At 43.3% G+C, this 14,335-nt stretch overlaps 1 protein-coding gene across 2 annotated transcripts in view; it reads right to left on the reverse strand.

Moving 5' to 3' along the window:
* LOC127231396 (beta-galactosidase-1-like protein 2) overlaps nucleotides 1–12,542 on the reverse strand; it is a 41,181-nt gene extending 28,639 nt beyond the window's left edge. The window contains exons 1-3 of one of the 2 annotated variants that reach the window (XM_051196924.1): nucleotides 1,231–1,267; nucleotides 956–1,075; nucleotides 592–789 (exon numbers count right to left, since the gene is read on the reverse strand). In XM_051196924.1, coding sequence (XP_051052881.1) covers nucleotides 592–789; nucleotides 956–1,062 — 305 coding nt within the window. In that variant the 5' untranslated portion in view covers nucleotides 1,063–1,075; nucleotides 1,231–1,267. Of the gene's footprint in view, nucleotides 1–591; nucleotides 790–955; nucleotides 1,076–1,230; nucleotides 1,268–12,407 lie in introns of those variants that run through there. The other variant, XM_051196925.1, reaches the window with a different exon arrangement.
* Between the last annotated feature and the right edge of the window lie 1,793 nt (nucleotides 12,543–14,335).

Below are 14,335 nucleotides of genomic sequence, written 5' to 3' on the forward strand. Positions count from 1 at the left end.
GAAGTAGCTTGTGAGAAAAAGTGACTTGTCAATCTGGACCAAGTGGTGTACACCTGCAATCCCAGCATTCAAGGCTCTATTGGAGAAGGATGGAGAGTTTGAAGCCAGCCTGGGCTGCACAGTTGAGAACCTTTATCAAAACAGAAAATCACTGTAGTATGTCTTTATAACAACAACAACAAAGAGAAGACACTATTAATGCACAACTACAATGGAAAAGTCACTTGAGGACACGAAGGAGATGACAGGTCTCTGCTAGCTATGGAGGACCCAGGAGAAAACTAAGCTTGTAGACAACTTGGCCATGAGTGCAGCTTGGCCATGAGTGGAGTAAGTTAATTTATTCAAGCCACAAAAATGAATAAGCAAACCACCTCTCATATCAATGCTCAATTCCTCTCCTCTCCCTGCCCCCTTCTCCCTACTTGGTTGCATCTCCTCTACCTCATCTGTAGGGAGTTCTATAGAGCTTGAAAACCTAAGCAAGCAGCTTGGGCTGCTTCCTCTCATAGCTTTCTTCCTGCAAGGCAAGCACCAGGGGCCCCAACTTGACAGCTAAGCTTGGTGGAGGGCTGGGAAGGCAGCACTTACGTGGTAAGAGTATTCAAGCCACAGGCTTTCATTTTGAGCAGGCGGTCCCTCCAGTATTCCTTGGGCACACGGAAATAGTGTACTGATCCCCCAAAAATCTGAAAGGTGGAGTCCTCCAACATGAAGTTTGGGCCTTTCGTTCGAAGTCCCAGGCGCTGAGGCTGGAGCCATAGAGGAAGCCGAGTGCTCCAGTTCAACCTGCAGAAGCAAAGACCCTCATGCAGCCTTGGCGCTCTCACGGCAGTGAGTGTGGGTACACAGATGCACACTGCATCCTTCTCTCCGTCACAAGTCCTCTGCTTCCTCTTTTTCACCTGCTCCCAGGGTGGCCAGGCAAAGCTCCCACCATCCCACTTAGCCAAACCTTGGCAGGTGACTTTCTTCAGCACTACTTCCTGGGCTGAGGCCCACTGCAGGGGAAGGGCAAGCAGATGCTGCAACCAGGAACAAGACAGACACAACCTTCAACATGAAGACACGTGGGCTAAAAAGGAGAGAGGATGAGGAAGGGTCATGCTACGTGGGGAATTGCTCTCTAGTGTCCCAGACAGGGACAGCTGCGGCTCACAGGCTCCCTACTACTGCAGTTGTTCTAAGCCATCAGACTAGACATTAAAGCAATAGCTACCAAAACAGTACCTCGGAGCTCCCTCATAGTCACAGCCGCCCACCTTGGGGTTCAGATACCTAGAAAGAGGCATTTTGGTTAAAAAGCATCCAATCACTGACCAGATATGAAGTTACTAATTATCTTCTGATAATCTAGCATCAACCCACAGTTAACACAGAATGCCAAGGGCCCACCCAGGCCATTGGGAAGCTACAGTCCATAAAAAAGCTCCTTGTTGATGTCTCAGTGGTTGGCTGGCCAAGGGGAGCCCTTAAACTGACTGACACAACTAGAAATCTCTCTTTATCCAGACTCTTAAAGGTCACTAGGAAAAGTCAACAAGAACTGGTTTAGGAAAGTTGGAGACAGAAAATAAGACCATAAGAATCTTTGGTACAGAAGCAATTTTTAGTTGAGCTTTTTTCATTATAGATCCTACAACAAGAGGACATACTGCCAGACAGACTCCTGTGCATAAAACTGTCACCTGAGTACCAAGTACTATGGCCCTGATGGCCCCAGAATAGGCAGTTTACTAAGAGTGCAGACATGGGCATCACTGTCTACTTGCGGATTCTCTGGGACCATTCATGGACAATAAAAATTACTTTTAATCTGCTCCTTTTGGCTTCTCACACCCCAGGCTTCCAAGCCTGACAGTAAACATGTCATAAGAGCGTGCTGCAGGTGGCAATGAGCTTGGCCCACCACAAATAGAGCACTGATGGGTGAATCTCGGATAGGCAAAGCCCCACAGGCTTCAGCTCCAGAATGTTCCTTGCTACTGCTGTGCCTTTACATGTTTGCTGCTGATACTTTTCTCTGGTTATCTGGCATGGTGTGAATAGGTGTAGGGGGATCCCCACTGCCTTTAAGATAGTATGATTATCTCATGGAAATATCCTGTTCTACTGGGCATTTTTACCTATGGGTTATCATGAAGATGATTTCCTTTTACGGTGTACTGTTTAACTAAGGCAATGATTTTATACAATAGTGTCAGCTGAAATAGAATTTTGATGATTAAGGGGCTTTAATAATTTAGTGATTGTGATAAAGGTTAGTTTAGTGGGAAAATTAATATAGGTAAAGGCAGGATATGGTGTTGTCCCTGCCCCTGATAAAGCAGGGGCTGCAGAGGATAGAAAATAAGAACAAGGAGGTGGCACACAGCTAGGACTTTTTTGAGTTTCTCTTGAGGAGCCATATAGACTGTGGCTTAGGTTAATGATTAAGAATAACAATTATGTCCCAGAAGCTAGACTAGCTCAAGTTCTTTTAATCTTAATGCTGGGAGATGTGTTCATGGGTTTGGGTGTAATTATAACAAAGCTGTAAATAAATAATGACTTAAGGTCAGGTTAAGATGCTCATTTTTGTTAACGGTTTTGAGGTAGAAAATCTTGGGGAAACAATTTAAAGTTTAGAAAGGCACATAACTGAGTGAGGACTCACTGAGGTCAAGAAACAAAACCAAGAACAGCCTGGTTACTATTAGCTGATGTGCCTTACTTGCTAGAATGGGTTGGTGATCAAAGGTGATGATTAATTACTTGTACCCATTTCTGCCCTCAGCTTCCTGATATAAAAAAAAAAAAAAAATGTTGATGAATGGGTACGTACCCTGAGGACTGAAAGTAGAGCTGACTGCTTTTCATATATAAAAGTTTAGATTCATGATTCTTTTCAGATTTTCATAGGACAAATAATGAAGTAATTATTGATCATTTCCTTTTAAGTACAAAATGCAGCCTGCCAATAAAAGAACTGGCTGAGGAAAATACCTTGCTTGCTTACACTCTGTTAATCTATAACAAGTTGCTTGAATATGAATGTATATGGGTTCCTGGGAATAACTTGTTTCTCACTTGTGATACATAAAACGTTTAATCATGTAAGGGAAATGAGAAATATGACATTTTTAACTTGTATTCATTGTAATCATTCACTTGAAAAATAGAATGCAACCACATTCTAATTTTTATATTGCCTGAAAGATTTTGTTGGAATATGTAAGCCACAAGGGAAAAAAATAAGGACAAAAGGGATACATCTGGATACAGATTTTAAAAAAAGAAAGAAAATAATAAGAAGACAGAGAGACCCTAAGGTATATGTGTGTTCCCTTTTTCACCAGCCCCAGAGTTAAATTTTGCCGCCATCACCAGCCCCAGAGAATTAAGTTTTACTCCCTCAGGCAGAAAGAAAAGTCAAATTGAACAATTAGTTTGTCAACTTTGTGGATCCCAGTCAATCCAAACTGCTGAATGCTGGTCCTTACAACAGCAATACAAACCCATTCGGGACTCCACTTCTGTTTAGTCATCCCAGATAACCTGTGACCTAGTCTCTCTTTCTCTCTGCAGAAAAGCTTCGTGTTCCAGCAAATAGCTAGCAAATGACATATGAGGACTTGGCCATCATCTTGTGGGGATGAAAATAAAAACAGCATTTGGAAGATTTAGATGTGAGTTCCTGGGAATACTATCACTCTAAATTAATGACTCCAGTTATATGGGTAAGTTTCCTGTGTGGAATGAGGCTGATCCCTTTCTCTATCATTCAAAAAGGACTTTGAGAGGGTTAGGTAGAAATGAAATACTCTGTGGAGTGCAATGAAGGAGTCTTATCATTTGAAAGTGAGTGGCGCAAAGAACAGTCTAGTGCATTTAATGACATTAATATGAAATAATCCCATGGCCATTCCCCTAATTTGGTAGAAATGCTAAACTTTGAGTCAGGCTATCTTATTACACTGCCAAAACTTTTGCACTGAAGGATCTATACCCACCAATCCAATCCCTCTGCCAGCAGGTAATTTACTCCAACCAAGGGCCAAACCCTGCCTACCACCTGTCTGTCTATGCAAGGCCTGCAAGATAAAAGTGAGTTTTGTATTTGTAGATAGTTGGAAAAGAATCAAAACAAAAATATTAAAAGAATGGCATGACATAAAAGTCACATTTCAGTGTTCATAAATAATTTTACTGACATACTGCCACATCCACCTTCTATAGATGGATGGCTGCTTCGGAGAACAGGTAAGTAGCTTTTGTGGAGACTGGGTTGCTCACACTACTAATAACAGTTAAGATCTAACCCTTGCCAGAAACCCCTGAAATCTCTAGCCTAGTAGAGGAGCCCTAAGTTATTCAAATGAAGCCCCCCTCATCCCCCCACCACCCCCAAATTCCCACTCCTCCTGGCAGCAATTCCTTTCCTCTCAGCAGGGTCCTTTCTAAGGCTGTGGCTCTGAACAGTTGGTTAGGCTGTTTTTCACTTGTGCATCCCCCTTGGTTTGAGGATACTTCCTCTGAAGAATGTGTTCTGCTTTACTTGTCAGCTCACCTATCCCCAACACACACACACACACACACACACACACACACACACACACACCTGTTAGACTTGCCAGGCTACTATGAGTAATGACTGGAAGGAGAAATTCTTTTCTTTTGTCTTTAAAAGTCTTAAAAGGGGACACAGTCTGGTTATGGAAATATACATACACATAATCTCATTAGTTTTAAAGACATTTATAATACACAACAGTTCACATCGTTCGTTCTAACTTCTGACTTTCCTCAGTGAGCACCTATAAATTTCTGTTTATGGGTGGAAGCAAGTCCTCCTTCTGCTAAGCACAGAGAAAGACAGGGCCAGCTGGAGGCAGGCTCAGTGACTGTCATTGTTGCAAATAACCAAAGTTCTTATCTGTGCCCCAGTTGGTGACCAATGCAGGTTGACTTCTCTGAGTGTGGTCTACAGAAAGAAGCGTATTTCCATCTGAAACTTGTTGGAAATGCAGAAGTCTGAGAGACCTACTGAACCAAAACCTGCCCTTTAACCAGATTCCCAAGGTTAAAGACAAGGGCCATCCGTCTGTAATTTCTCCTTTAATATTTGTACAGCCTCCCCCCCCCACATACACACTCATCTTTCCTATGATGAAATGAAACAAGAAATCAGTAAAAGAAGTAAAACTGTAAAATCACAAACATGTAATAACTGAACAACACTCTTAACCAACAAATGAGTCAAAAAAAAAAAAAAAAAAAAAAACTCAGAAAATTGCTTTGAGATTTAAAACAACAGCACAGAAAATATACAGCTCCATTCCAAATATTCATGAGCTCCAGACTCCCATGAGCCAATTAATGACTTAATATCTTTACTGCAATGTATAGCAAGCAGATCAGTTTACCCCACCCACCCCCATACTTGGATATATCTCTTTCTTTCCTCCACCACCAAATCCCAACTTCAGTTGTTCAGGACCAGATCCTGGAGCCATCCTTGACTCCTCTTTCTCTTCCTTTGTCTTTTTATGTTCTATCATATTCTAGATTAAAAAAAAAAAAAAAAAGACTCTCACTGCTTGTCAAGAGAGGAAATCACTGCAAACAAGCAAACAGCTGTTGTCAATTTTTGAATTTTGTAAAGTTTTCTTTCTTTCTTTTTTTTTTTTTTTTTTTTTTTTTTTTTCTGCTTTCTGGAAATGTTCTGCTAGCCTACTAAACCAAACATCAAAACTTCAATAAAAGAGTTGAATTCGGTGAGAGAACAAAGATGGTAAACGTTGGGTTTCTCCAGAGACTTCATTGTGAGAAAAATGAGATGAGGCAAGTCAGATCTTCGTGTACCAAACTCCAGGACAAAACTCTCTGCAAATAGTTATTAGCACTAATCATGATCATTAATGCTCATGATCATCATATTAAGAATAACCCCATAATTTCCCGAGCAATTAACTCAGTAATATTAGAATACAGGAAATGCCAACCGTGTGGTTCTGACTGCTACTTTAAAGGTCAGGGGGCCTTTACTCCTAAGTTAAGCGTGTTACCAAGGAGCTAACCAAACCCTGGGGAACCCAGTGTGTTTTGTTGTTTTCCTTGGTGAGGAGTTCATTCATGACCACTTTGTCCTGGATGAAACCGGAGGCACCTGCCTTCTTTGAGGCTAAAGTTTATATTACCACTTTCTTCTAGAACCTCTACCTCTGTTGCTTTTGTATCTTCACTTCGTTTTAAGGAAGCAATTTGGCCAGAAGGGCTTGGCCCTGCAGCCTTAGGCCTGATCTAGTTATGTTCTGCTCTTCCATCCAAAAGAAAGGGTAGTAGCAGTCTAGATAAGGGTCCTGAACAAAGGTGTGTGTGTGTGTGTGTGTGTGTGTGTGTGTGTGTACGAACACATGCGCACGCATGTGTCCCTAATGGGACCTCATTAAATGCATCTCACTAGTGCCAAGTGAAACACACAGTATTCGCTGCAGCTATTAAAGGCTATATAGACATAGAAACAGGCTACCGTGGAAACATGAAATAAGCCCTGTGAGGACTTCTCATCAGGCTGTACCTGTGAAACAGTAGGGGGAAGGGTGAAGCTTCCTGACACTTTGCCACTGATAACTGAATGGAGCAGGTTCCAGCAGGCACAATGTCCCTAGACATAAGATGTGCTGCTGTGTGGCTGTGTTTAGAAAAGGGCAGAGGGGCAGATCACAGGTTACCACCTCTTTCACTCTGAATAAGCAAGCCCAAGAATGGATTTTCAACTGTCAAAGGAGATCTGGTAGGATGCTGACATGGGAGGAGACCAGCTCCTGCCACCTCCTTGAACGATATATGCAAATCAGAGTGATTGTGGAATATTCTCACCATGCCTGAGGATCGTCTGTGAATCCTGCAAACACTGATCATTAATAGGCTTTCAGTGGGGCTAGGGAGCTTCATTAGAGACACAGTCACCTCCTTCAAGGATCTATTCACTACAGTCTGACCAGGATAGATGGTCCAGAATCCCCATGAGTGGATGCAACATAGACATCACTAGGAGCAGCGAAGCTTGCTGGGCATAGGCAAAGCCAGGCAACACATTCCCTGTAGTAAGCTAGGCACCTGAAGCAGCTATCGAGAACCTGCCGATCCCAAGGGTTGATTACTTTGGTAATAAACATGACATGCTGTCTGAGATAAGAGCCTACAGGTTCAATTTCCAGATGCACTATGAGCTTTCTAGGGCCTCCTAAACCAGAGATACAACTGAATTCAGTTCCAGGCATCTTATTAGCAGAGCTTTCTAGGGCCTCCTAAACCAGAGATACAACTGAATTCAGTTCCGGGCATCTTATTAGCAGAGACACCAAAAGAATACCCATTACCTCATTCATCCCAGTGGCCAGGCCAGAGACAATTTTACACAGCAGCTACACTAAAATGCTCAGAAACCTCATTATACACACATAGAAATTTCCTCCCATCAGCTCCCATATGGTATAGCTTATTGGGTATATGCCCAATGCTTTCAACTCTTACTTTACTAGAAGAGTCATCAAACATAACCCATCCCACCCACTACCCCCACCCCACCCCTGAGCACAAGGGTCTGGACTTTCACACCCAAAGCCAGTATGTGCTTTCTACAGAGAGACAAGCACTACTGCATCTCTACTTTTCCCTTTGAAGGCAACTAGACTGCTTCCCAGGCTATAGATGTCTGTGTACTTGGCCCTAGACAGCATTATGCTTCAGATGGCAACATTTTCTACATACTGTAGGAAATATATACGCAAGGAAGGTGTGTATTAGACCAACACTTCGAGAGACAGCAACAAAAATAACAGAGACTGTTTCAGTAATTCACCACCTAACAAAAGCCAAAGCTACAAGGGTCTTCTGGGACACTGTTCTTTTACTGTGACCAAAAGAAAAAGGATTTCATCAATAGCCTCATAAGTCAACAAATTAGTGTATATCAGCCTAAAGAGAAGTGACAACTCTGATAACTCAAAAAAATAAGTATTGGTCTTTAATAATAAGCCTATAGTAGGGCTCGGGGAGTATAAATAGAATGACCTAACATAGGAAACAGTGCAGCTGTGGTAAGTGTTTTAAAATCTATTTCTTGAGATTATTTTACAAAGGTATATGATAGAAACAATAATTTTTATAAAACCTCAGGAATCTATATTGTCCTACACACAAATTAAAAAGAATTTTCTTTTTCCTCTAACCTAGAGAGTTTAGCTCATAATGCCCTTTACATGACCCAGGAGAAATGGAATATGCTGTTTTGGAAGAATGTACCAAGATTTCAAATTAATATCTGTTAAGGTCAGCAATAATGCTTGTAGAAATCCATCCATTGTGTATTCATTGCAGCTGTTTACTTCAATAGCTAAAAGACAATCAATGTCCATCAACTGAAGAATGCTTAAATAAATTATGTATCTAATGGACACATGGGAAAACAGTACTGCAATCGTCTCATTTATGCATACAACACATCTAAAAGAATCTACTGTCCCTTACTGTCTCTGGTGGAAAGGAAGCTATGATGCAGGAGTTTTTTGGGTTTTTTTTTTTTTTTTTTTTTTCACTAATCCTCCCTTTATCATCTGAATGTTCATTTACTTCCTACCCACAAATTAAATACTTTAAAACATTTTTACTGAAATGGAATACACCCAGAATTGTACTGAGTGTCACCAAAGGAGCCATGACAGTCAACTGAGTATCCCCTGGGCAAACACCAGTCTGAACGTGTTTGCTTTCTTAATGATCCTTGAAAACATCCCTGCCTTTTCATCCCAGGAATAGTCCCACACAAGGAGAACTCTCTTTCCAATGTGGGCTTTAACATCCACAGCAATAGAGTCAAGCAAACTATGAGACTAGACAGAGTAGAAAGCATCCCTACACCAAAAGGACCTTGCCCCTGCTGGAGGAGATCAGTTAGAAGGTAAAACTGTCATTTTAGCAAAGATTAACTGCCCATATTTTCCTGGCTACTTAACTTGAGGAAGGTGGAAAGAATCTCCCCCATCCTTCTGGTATACCTGATGCCAATGCGATGCAGTTTTGTGCTCCCATTAAAAGTGTCAAAGTTCTAAGAGAACTTCAGTCTCCCTTAGAGACTGACTGGCTAAGGTGGTTCCATAAAAATCCCAGTGCCAACCCCATCCTGCCTGCACAGAGTAACTCAGACATCTTAGCTCTCCTGCAAGTGAGCACTTCCCAGGTGACTTTGCTTCACCACTGTAAGGTGACTGCCTGCCCAGAGACACTTCCCAGATTCTAAAAGCTTTACCACTAAAAGATGAAAGGGACAGCACTCAAAGAGTTGTAACACTCCAGGGTCTGTGACTCAGGCCTCAGAGTTGAGTCCTAAAGTTTGTAAAGCTCATAAAATCAGTAGCTTCACAGAAGAGAGACACAATCTGTCCACAGATTACCTTTAGAAAGCACACTGATTTAATTTTTTATTTTTTTTAAATCAGCCATCATAGCTAAGTTAGCCACTTTTAGCAAGGAAACGTTTAAGAGGAAGACACCAGGGCCTAGAAGCCCTGAGACTAGTAAGTAGTACAGGAACAGCGACTAACAAAGAGCTGAGAGAAGAAATGAACACATCTACTAGAAACATACAGTTGGAAACCTAATGGAGCCCTCTAGTTTTCTCTCTCCCCTCCCTCCTTCTCTCCCTCCCTCTTTCCCTCTCTCTCTTTCTCCCCCTTCCTTCCTCTCTCTCCCCTTCTCCCATTTCTCTCTCTCTCTCTCTCCCCCAGTTTGGACAGATAAAATCTCAAGTCTAAGATATGCAGAGCTGACTGAATTATTGCTCAGTGAAGCATTTATATTGAGGGAAAAGGTCGTAAAAAGAGCGTGCCTTGATTGTATCAAATAGGCATTCTTGTGTGGTATTGAGTGGAAGGACAACAGAAAATACAAACAGCTCAAAGCCATGGCTCAAACTGATAACACAGGCTACCACTCTCAAGTGAAAAGAAGCCACACAGAAGGAAAATACACACCTCGGATAACATACGGGGTCACAGGAAATGCCAGTGGATACTGAGTACTATAAAGAAAGGAATAGGAGGGAAGGACTACAGCGGAGTACAAATGAATACAGGGAGAAGAAAGATGGCTATTTCCACTACTTTTAATTGTGTTGGTACTATCCCATGTTATCTATATCAAAGCTAATCAATCTACTATGTACACTTACAATTACACTTCTAGATATAAAAAATAGCTTTTTAAGAAAGACATTGTCTGGGGCACAAAAAAAAAAATGTTGAATGAAATCTTCCCCCAAAGTCATTTTTTAGTCCTATTTCTTAAATGTGATATAACCAAACAACTATAATTGACTAAGAACCAATCCAAGGAAAAGCAATGTTACAATCTTACCCCTGGCAACCTCCAAATGCCTGCTGTCAGGGTCCAGGAAAAGGAAAGGCTGGTCCTTACAGTTGGGCTCCAGAGCACTGTGAGCAGAGTAGCCAGTTTCCATGTGACCTATATTCCACTGGCCACGCCAGCATTCCCCAACAACAGCTGGGAGAGGCACCCACCCACCTGCTCAGTTAATGACCCAGTCAAAGCTGGGGTAAGCCAGGAAGAGAGAGCCACTTTGTTTTCCTTTGGCTCCTGAGCTATTAATGCAACTCATAGTCATTGGTGTTCCACACACATCTGACAGAAAAACTGGGCAAGAAGCAGAAGTCCATATGATGCCAAAGAGACTTGGATTCCCAGGGATCCAAAAACTGGTCCTGACCTTGGCTCAGAACCTCTCTAGGCTTCCTCACCTGCTGAAGCAACTTCGCATTTCAACCCGTTTTCCGGACTTAAAACCACCGCTATGTTCTCTGCTGCCATTCCTGACCCACTCCACAGCCCCAGGCAGATTCCTGCCATGGCCACCTTGCCTGGGTGGGGAATCAGTTACTCACCTATGAAAATTCTGGTCAGGGTTCTTCACAGCCCAGTCACTTGCCTGACACTCATCAGTGTCCTGACAGGTGACAAACATCCTGCCTCCTTCCCACACATTTTCCTCAAGACTGTTGGAAAATGCTACCTGACCGGGTTCATTCCTTCCAGAGTTGCCCTCACAGTCACCTTTCTCAGTCACCTGCAGGGACAGGTACACTTCTGATCAAAAAAACAAGCAAACACTTCTGTGGAGCCCAGCTTCACAACTCCCTGCTCTAGGAAGGACCTCCTATTGGCTCAGCCCTCAGTGATATTTCTGGAGTTGCATCAACCTTGTCCCTGGGGAAAGCTGAGTATCTGACAGAAGCCATGACCAAACTTCAAAGCAAAGGCGGTTAGAATGGATAAGATGGGGAAAGTGCTTGGAACAACTAAGGAAATAAAATTACTTAGGGGTTTCTTGGGCCCTAGAATGAGAAAAGATCCATTTTCTTCTCCCAAACAATATGACATCCTCTCAGAAACAAAGAGTATTCCCATGTGTTCTCATGGCAGCAAAAAGCATAGAACTTCATTTGAAAAGAAGGAGGAAAGAGGAGAGGAGGAAAAAGCTCCTGTCTTCCAGAGGAAGTTCACAGAAGTGAGGAAAGGGAATAAAAAAAAGGAGTCAAAGTCAAAACTGAGGGTGATGGCCACCCCCAGGGCTGCCAAAACATTCCATGCTGCTGCTGTGCTTCCGGGCAACACTGGAGATTTTGAATATGTAAAGTGCCAGGCATCGACCTGGAAGATCGTCAGGACTGTAGGCTCCTATAAATAGATATGCTTTTGAAAACTTCTGGTGTGGATCATCAGAAAACTTGCTCGTGGGCAGTGGGAAAACCATTCTTTCAATGAACACCACCGACTGCCACAAGCAGCAGTTTATAAAGAGGGGAGGGGAACACACAAAAGTGAAGAAGCAAAGTGAAGACACCTAAATAGCAACGCAGTGTAAATAAATCCGGGGCTGGGAGTCTGCGAGAGGCACCGAGTCCTCGGGACTCTAAGTCCATCTTAGCCGTGGGCATCTAACACTGACTGCAGAATAGAAACGTCCAGCTTTGGGAGGAAATGCGGGGATCTAACCAAAAAGCAGAGGGAGGCTACGTGAAGCAGTGAAGGGGCGTCTGTCGAGGGATGTGAAGGCCAGCTCTGCAGATCTTTCCACAGGACAGAGAGACTAGCACCAAGTGTGGCGTGCTGAGAAACACAACACACTGACCCCAAGGGAGTGAAGTGATCGGGCAGCGCATGCCTGGTGTTATGCAGAGGCAAGGTGTGAGTGACTGGAAGCTCAAAGGGACTCCTGGCTGTTGCAGCGCTCTGAGGAGAGTTAGGGTCTCTGTTTCCCAGGCTTGTGGCGGGCTAGAAACCCGAGGCTTAGGGCTGGGACCAAAGGAGTCCCACGGGTGCTGGGCGGGACTCTCTCTCTCTCTCACCTGCGGAGCACCAAGAAGCTCAAGATCAGCAGCAGCACGAGTCCGAGTGTGCGGCCCGGCCTCCGCCGCAGGTTCCACGTGAGCATCTCGCGAACGCTGCGGGAAGACGCCCGGGCTCCCACTCCAGCCGCACTCAGCGGCACACCAAAGCCTCAGCTCCGAGAGGCGGGCCGCACACAGGTCACCCGGGCAACCGTGTGACGCCGCCCATTGGCTGAGGTTTGGGGCCCCGCCTCTGCGCCCGGGCCTTGCCTGGCCGAAGGCAAAACAAGACCAGGGAGGGCGGGGCGTGGGTGGGAGTGGTCAAGGGAGGGGCGGGCAAGAGAGGAGCGGGCGGGGTGGTCTCAGCCCTTGCCCGGGCTTGTTGGAGTGCTCCAGAATTCCCTGCTGCCGACTTTAGGCAGGAATCAGGTACCTCACATTTAACATCTACCCAGGTCGGCCTGCTTCCCACCCTGAGTCCCAGAGGCACTTAAATATGGTCCTGCATATGAAATGCAGACAGGTGCAGAACTATGGGGCCTGTGTTGCTTTTGAATATTGTGGCCTTTGAATACACGGAGTCTGAGGAAAGTCACTCCATTACAGTGTGAAACAAGGATTGATTGTGCCTGACTAGAAGGTACAAAGGGGAAAAAAAAAAAAAAGTCTTTTAAAACAATTCAAAGTTTGAAAAAGAAAAATGGTTTTGAAGTATAACTCAGTTTAAAAGTCAAGACATTGTGGAATTTTAAGACATTTGATAGTTGAGTGTAATTCAAGTTTCAATAGCACTAAGGTGAAGATGCCCTGGCTCCGAGCATATTCAACTTTTATTTTTAAAAGAGTCATAAGTTAGATTTTACATTTACTGGAGACATGACTCAGCTGTTAACAGCAGAGGACCTGAATTCATTTCCTAGTGTCCGCACTGGTGGCTCACAGCAGCCTGTAATTACAGTTTTGGGGGCTCCAACACCATTTTCTGGCATCCACTATCACCTGCACCCACACATGTGTGTGAGTGCACACATAATTAAAAATAAAATAAAAATTACTACATTTTAGGAAAGGCTGAGTATAGTTACTCTGATATACAATCGTCCCAGCAACATTATCTGATATTTGGGTGGCATTTATGCTTTGGGGTAAAGCAAAGCAGGCTTTCAGAATGTGGGTTTGTAAAGTATCTTTCCAGCTGCAGTCTGAATTTTTCCCTAACAGGTGAAGCTGGTAAGCATTAAGAGAAATTTCAGTTCCAAGAACAAAGATAAAAAGTTAGCTTTTGCCTCCCCTCCCTCCAATTTGCTACATTAATAAGTATTTAGAAAAAAAAAAATGGTCCTTCCTGACATTAAAGGAAGCATCAGAGGTTGGCCCAGATACTATTCTGCTTGTGGGAGCCATGTCCTGTTATGGTAGAAAGTGCCAGGATTTGTAAAGAAAAAAATTAAGAATATGGGGGAAATTTTGGAAATAAGTTAGGACCAGTTCAACCAGAGGAAAAAAGGAAACAGGAAATCCTGAAAGAAAGATTTTAGCCCTGGGGAAAGAAAAGGACTAAGCTGAGAGGCAGACAAGCTTCCAAATCCCAAATGATGTGGTAGCAACATTGGAAGAAGCCTGTGTACACCCAAGGAATGCCCAGAATTATGTCTGTGGCCTTCATAGTCCAAAACCACTCACCTCAGCCTTTGAAGGCTAGGTGACCATGATCTAACTCAATAACCATAAAATTCATTTAAAAATATGCCAACAAGGGCTGGGGAAGGCTCATGAGGCCTCAACCCTACACAAAGAACTATGGGAAACTACGGAAAGCTGAGAGCAAGAGAAATAGTCTTCTCCAGGGAAGAGCTCACCAATTAGTTATCCAATATAAAACAGTCAGTCCTGGAAATGCATGCATACAAATACACGTTTCATACACTATTCATTATACAGACTGA

This window comes from Phodopus roborovskii, unplaced genomic scaffold, assembly GCF_943737965.1.
Source record: "Phodopus roborovskii unplaced genomic scaffold, PHOROB, whole genome shotgun sequence".
In the NCBI taxonomy this organism is placed as follows: domain Eukaryota; kingdom Metazoa; phylum Chordata; class Mammalia; order Rodentia; family Cricetidae; genus Phodopus; species Phodopus roborovskii.